Genomic DNA, 6,582 nt, shown 5'->3' on the forward strand with positions numbered 1-6,582 from the left:
GGGGGTGCCTGGGGATATAGCTGAGTTGATAGAGTGCTTGCCTCACATGCACAAGGCCCTGTGTTCAATCCCCAGCACCACCACTGGGGAAAAAAAAAGTACTTACTGCCAATGAGCTATATCCTTACTAATTATTAAAATGGTAAATTTTATGTTATATGTATTTTACTTCAACTTAATTTTTTAATTACATAAAGCTTTAAATTATAAAAGTTTTAATAGCAAACAACCCTGTTAAACTACTAATTCTAATCTTTTTCAATTAAATATCCAATTATAGGGATTTAATTTGAACTACTGTCAGGTCATCAGGCTACTATTTGTGTAACTGATTTCCTAATCTAAATACAGTATTTCAGATTTTTTCCATTAAATTTCATTTTGCTTGTTTCCTAAAAAATGAAAAGCTGCCACAACTACTATCACTGATTCTGGTAAAACAAAGGGAAGAAGACAGAATTAAAGTTAGAAGCTTAGAGGCAGGATCCTACCTTGGAGCTGACACTAAGGCCCCTGAGAAGGGTATGGGGTAATGGGAGGATACCACTCAGGGAAGCAGTGGGATGATGCAAGGACACTACAAGGAACAATCAACTGCTGCTATGGAAACAGCAGCATCTGTCAGGGTAAAGAAGTTTCCTGGGTTCATGCAAACAGGACCAGGAAGTTAAAAAAAAGGCACGTTTCTTCTTCCAAACTTCCAGCCTCTCTCTAGTGCCCCCTATTACCAGAGACTAACAAAAAGCCAGATGTCAAAAAAAGAGACTGAGATAAAAAAAAAAGTATAACCGTGAATTTAAATCAAGGAGAGAAAATATTTATTAATCAGTAAAAATATTAAAATGACAAATAAAGTAACCACCAGTTACTAGATCCTTAGTAGGTACCAGCCACCATTAAATACTTCATACACTTTACTTATTTAATCCATACATTATAATGTCCATTTTAATGATCAGAAAGCAGAGGCTCAAAAAGGATAAGTCCCTTGATTACAGACGCAGTAAATAGCAAAGACAGAATTCAATTTTACATCCAACTGATCCTAAAATCCATACTCTTAACTAATTAAAACCAACCCAAGGGCTGGGGATGTGGCTCAAGCGGTGGCGCGCTCGCCTGGCATGTGTGCGGCCCTGGTTCGATCCTCGACACCACATACAAACAAAGATGTTGTGTTCGCCAAAAAATAAAAAATAAATGTTAAAAAATTATCTCTCTCTCCCTCTCTCTCTCTCACACTCTCTCTTAAAAAAAAAAAAAAAAAAAACCCAAAGGTCTACCCAAAGGAAACTATGATAAATCCATATAAAATTAAAAACATGTTCTAGAAGACTTTTTTCACATAGGAACATATTCCCAATAAATTGATATGTTTTTTAAAAAGGCAACTTTAAAAATAATAAGTATAATGTAACCTTTTTTAAAATTAATATGTACACATAAAAACCACACGGAAAATGATTGATAAGACATGATCCGAATTATTAATCATGTAATCAGAGACTGTTTTTTGGTGGCTTTTACTGTTGTCATTCTGTGTAGGGTAATATGTTTTCCATACTTTCTACCTTTTCTTTTTTTTTTTTAATTTATTTTTTAATTTTCCGTAGACATAACATCTTTGTTTGTATGTGGTGCTGAGGATCAAACCCGGGCTGCACGCATGCCAGGCGAGCGCGCTACCGCTTGAGCCATATCCCCAGCCCCACTTTCTACCTTTTCTATATCAAATATATAAATAAATCCTATCAAATATTTTTTTTGTTTAACTGATCTCAGCAATATTGACAATAACATACCCAGACCACCATCCCAAATTGTTCAACTATTAATTCATATTATGAGAAGAGAAAAATATTCAGGGAAACATAGAGGCTTTATTTTTAAATCAAAGAATTTCAGAACTATAAAAATAATTAATATCTTTTCTTGGGTTTGTAAATGTTTTTTACTCATTTGGTTAAAACTGGAGTTATTATTTCACGCAAGTGAAGAATAAATGTATTCTGCATAAACAAAACTACACCAAGAATACATCAAGAACATGAAGGAGCCGGGCGCAATGGTGCACACCTGTAATCCCAGCAGCAGAGGATGTGAGTCCAGCCTCAACAAAAGTGAGGTGCTAAGCAACTCAGCGAGACCCTGTCTCTAAATAAAAATACAAAAAAGGGCTAGGGGTGTGACTCAGTGGCTGAGTGCCCCTGAGTTCATTCCCCAGTACCAAAAAAAAAGAAAGAAAGAAAGAATATAAAGGAGAAACCTCAAGTTGATTTTGATAAACAAAATGAATTATCTTAATAAATAAAAGGGTTCGTGACTTCAAAGTGTTGTATGTCAGGGTTTGGCATCCACACACAAAACTTAGCTAACCCTCACTCCTAAGCTGTTGCTTTTTTGTTGTTTTGTTTTGGTTTTTTGTTCAACAGTGGAGGTTGAATCCAGGGGTGCTCTACCACTGAGCTATATCCCTCAGACCCCAGACCCTTATTTTTAACTTCTGATTTTGAGAGAGGGCCTAAATTGCCCAGGCTGGCCTCTAACTTGCCATCCTCCTTCCTCAACCTACCAAGTATCTAGAATTACAGGCACTCGCCACAACACAAGACCATTTTTTCAAATTACAGTTTCAAAATAATCACTTACCAAACACTTTTCCTTTAGCAAACGGAGGGAACAATTCTGAATGTCGGAACAAGTTTTTGTGAATTTGCCATAGTTCTTTGTGCAGTTTCTTAAAATCACTATATCGCTTCCATACGATTATCTAAAGAAAAAAAAATTAAGTGTATATTTCATAGCAAAACCATTTGTATTCCTGTATCTGAACAATGAATAATTTTGAAAGTTTTCAAACTCATAATACAAAACAAACATTTGTTCTAATCAACAGAGTTAACTGTCTGAAATTAACTAAAAATATAAAGCAACAATTTCTCTTCAGTGGTCTCCTTGAGTCTTTAAATTTATTTTAAACAAGTACTATTTTATTCAAACTGGAAATATATTCAACCTGAATATTGATATAGCATAAACTTTCTTTGTTGAATCAAATGGCATTTAATCTCTGGAATGGCCTGGAAATGAGTTAAATGTCAAGAATGTTCTCTATCTCAAAAATAATTTGTTTATTAAATACAACATAACTAAGTAAATTTTTAAACACACAAACTCAACCTTTACCTAAAAATATTAATAAACTGAGTAATACTACAGAAGAAATGCCTGTGTAGCAAGTAGTTAACATTAACTTTTTTATTGCAAAATTGTTCTCATAAATCTCAATTTGAGCTAGTAAAAAGGGGGCAAGGTAAATACTGATCAGAATACCATTAAACTACTGTATTTCAAAAGATAAAACACAATCATTAAGATTGGATAACATAAAAATGAGTCTACTTTCATTAATTTGAATTATTTAGCATCACTCTCATTAAATTAGAAGAAAAAGAGAAAACTTTGGAAAAATAAAGTATCTGACATATAACCTTGAAATCACTAAAGCACCCCTTCAGTCTCCACAAATAGGACAAAACTGAGTTTTAAATTTTGTTACACAGTTGACTGGGGTCTGCATTTCTGAAAAGTCTAATCACTTCTCTTCTAACAAATTCTAAGTGTCTTTATGCACAACAGTGTGTGATGCTAATGACAGTAGTTTAGGCAGGCAACCAACATGATTTAAGAGATTCTTGCCAAAAAACCTACTTTATGTTCAAACAAAATTCTTTACCCAACTTTGTCTTACTAGCAAAAGTTCTACCTTAATTATTATATTCCTTATTTAATATAGCTATAATTCTAGGAGGGTAGGCAGCTTTACTATGAATTAATGTAAACAAAGTGCTTCCTCCTGATGCTTCACCTTTATATCTACTCAACAAAAGCAGTCACCAAACAAACATTTTCATGGCCCTATTTAGCACTAGGCACCATATTCCCAAAAAATAGATGAGAAACACAATCCCTGCCTTCAAAGAGTTTACAGTTTAGTTGGGAAGAATAAGCCACACCATAAATACAAGGCAAGATGTCTTCATAAATGCTAAAGGCATGTGTTACAGAGAGGCTCCTAAACCAGCGTGGGTATTTGAGAAGGCTCCTTTGAGAGAGTTGCCTGAAGGGAAGTAGTCATCAGATTAAAAAAAAAAAAAAAAAAGGAGGAGGAGAGGGAAGGGAAGGCGGAGGATGAAGTTCTTAGAAGGAAAGAAGGATGCCAAAGATGACCTAGATTTTTGGCTTTTGTGAGTGGGTAAGTGGAGGTGTCCTTCTCTAAGGTGAGAAGCAAGGAAGAAGCAGGACTGAGGCAAGAAAGGACAACAGTTCTAAATGTCTGGATTAGGGGCATGGGAGTCATCACATTGGAGGTGTTCTACAGGATACATGGGTTTGGGCTTAAGAACAAAATCTATTAATTCAGAAGCCGTGAGCATATTGGAGGTAATCACTCAGGAGATGTTCTCAGTGTTCCTAACAAGATGAACAGTCTAACAGAATGGTAGGACACACTAACAGCAAAGGACCAGGCAGAAAAAAGGAAGAGGAAACTAATACAAAGAGTTTGAGAAGCCTGGCTGTGCTTGGAGAGGGTTACTTGGATAGAAAAAGATTGTATTTTACAATGGAAGTGAACAAGACAAATGCTCATAGCAAAGAACCAGTTGTTCTAGTAACAGGCAGAACAAGAGAAATGAACTGGCAATCAAGCCAACATTCAAAAAGTAAAAAAGTCTCAGGATAATAAAACTACAGGTGATTTTAGCTATCATAGTTTTTGCTTCTCTGTGGTTTCTAATCTGATACATGAACATAATTCTGTCACCAGGAAAAAAGAGTTAATTTTATATTTTAAAAATGTTTTAGCTTATGGTAGTACTACACTGCCAAGGTATTAGAAGGAACTGGGTGATGGCTTATGAAAGGAATGTCTTATGTGAGGTAAACACCATCATGAACTGGGTATTAAATAAGATTAAGGGTATTATAAGTCTTTTTCCCCCCTTTTCTTTTTTTGGTACCAAGGATTGAACCCAGGGGTACTTAACCACTGAGCTACATTCCCAGCCCTCTTCAATTTTTATTTTGAGACAAGGTCCCACTAAGTTGCTGGGGGCTCACTAAATTGTTGAAGGTGGCCTCAAATTTGCAATCCTCCTGCCTCAGCCTCCCAAGTCCCTGGGATTATAGGCAAGCACCTATTACAAGTCTTAAGGGGGAAAATTTAACAATTTTATCATAATAATGATTAAAGTATCAGGGTATATAAGCCAATATATAATATTTTAGAGCAATAATAAGAACTGCCGACATGAGGCAACATAAAGATCTGTGTTTCTTCACCAGGCCTTTATTATTCATTTACGCATTCCTTATTTTCAATACTGGGAATGCAAAACCAAAATACCTAAGAGCATTATAAAACATCACATCCACTGCCTCCTTTTCTTCTTATCCCTTTTAAACTTAGAATGTTTCCATAAATCTTCAAAATGGATAATTGAACAAAAGTACACTTGCAATACATCAGCAAGTACTGATACTTATATGTGGACTACAAAAAGTCCCCAAAGACATATGTGAAAATTATTTTCTCTAACAAACATCTGATACTTTCCCACTGGAAAATATAATCATATAACATCTATTGCTTTGTTGAATCACACATGCACAGATTGCTTATTCATTAATAATAATTGCTTATTATTATTTATTCACCAAAAATGGCTTTCTTTCATAAGTCATCACATTGAAGAAAATTTATCAATGAATTTGACAACCACACATAGACTACAAATTTAATAAAAGTTTGATCTTTATCATTAAAAATATTTCCTTAGCTATTTTTAACATACAATAAATATTTTCTTTCCAGGTAATTATATTTAGTGACACCAAAAATTTTTAGATCCCTATATTTTACAAAATCATCTAATTCAATAAATTTTGTCATTTTTACTCTCATATAGTACTTAAAACTGGCTGGATTATCATTTCTTGCAACCAACATCACTACCATATTATTTGCATATGGATTTTCTTATTCCTCTTTTCAAGAACCTTTTCTATCAAGATACAATTCTAAATGAACCTATTTTCTAAAACCATTTTATTTATGAAAAGACATAAGATTTACAAATTTTTGATGGCATATACAATGTTCTATTTTAGTTCTTTTCACCAATAACATGTGCTATCTGTACAGAAACAACTATAGGTTGCTATTTTAAAAGGGAAAGGATGGAGGGTGCAACACCATCTCCTTCTTTACCCTTTTGGAGGGAGGATGCTCATGTTCAAGACAATCTAGTGAATGACAGGCCACAGATTAAACATTCCTATAGTGCTGCAATTTCATTCATGTTTTTCTTTCTTTTTTTTTTTTTTTGTTATAAACTGAGAATTGAACCTAAGACCTCACTTATGCAAGCCAAGTGCTCTACCACTAAGTAACAACTCCAGTCCTTTCTTAAGTTTTATTTTGAGATGGGGTCTCATTAAGTTGCACAGACTGGCCTTAAACTTAAACTGCCTCAGCCTCCTGAGTAGCTGGGATTATCTTTTTTTTTTTTTTTTTTTTTT

The 6,582-nt window shown here is 34.3% G+C and overlaps 1 protein-coding gene across 5 annotated transcripts in view; it reads right to left on the reverse strand.

Annotated features, from left to right (window-relative positions):
• Rps6kc1 (ribosomal protein S6 kinase C1) overlaps positions 1-6,582 on the reverse strand; it is a 200,008-nt gene that overhangs the window by 181,430 nt on the left and 11,996 nt on the right. For all 5 annotated transcript variants that reach the window (XM_015483653.2, XM_048809399.1, XM_015483652.2 and 2 more), the window contains one exon: positions 2,650-2,770. In XM_015483653.2, coding sequence (XP_015339139.1) covers positions 2,650-2,770 — 121 coding nt within the window. The remainder of the gene's footprint in view (positions 1-2,649; positions 2,771-6,582) is intronic.

The sequence above is a fragment of the Marmota marmota genome, unplaced genomic scaffold, assembly GCF_001458135.2.
Source record: "Marmota marmota marmota unplaced genomic scaffold, marMar, whole genome shotgun sequence".
Lineage (NCBI taxonomy): Eukaryota > Metazoa > Chordata > Mammalia > Rodentia > Sciuridae > Marmota > Marmota marmota.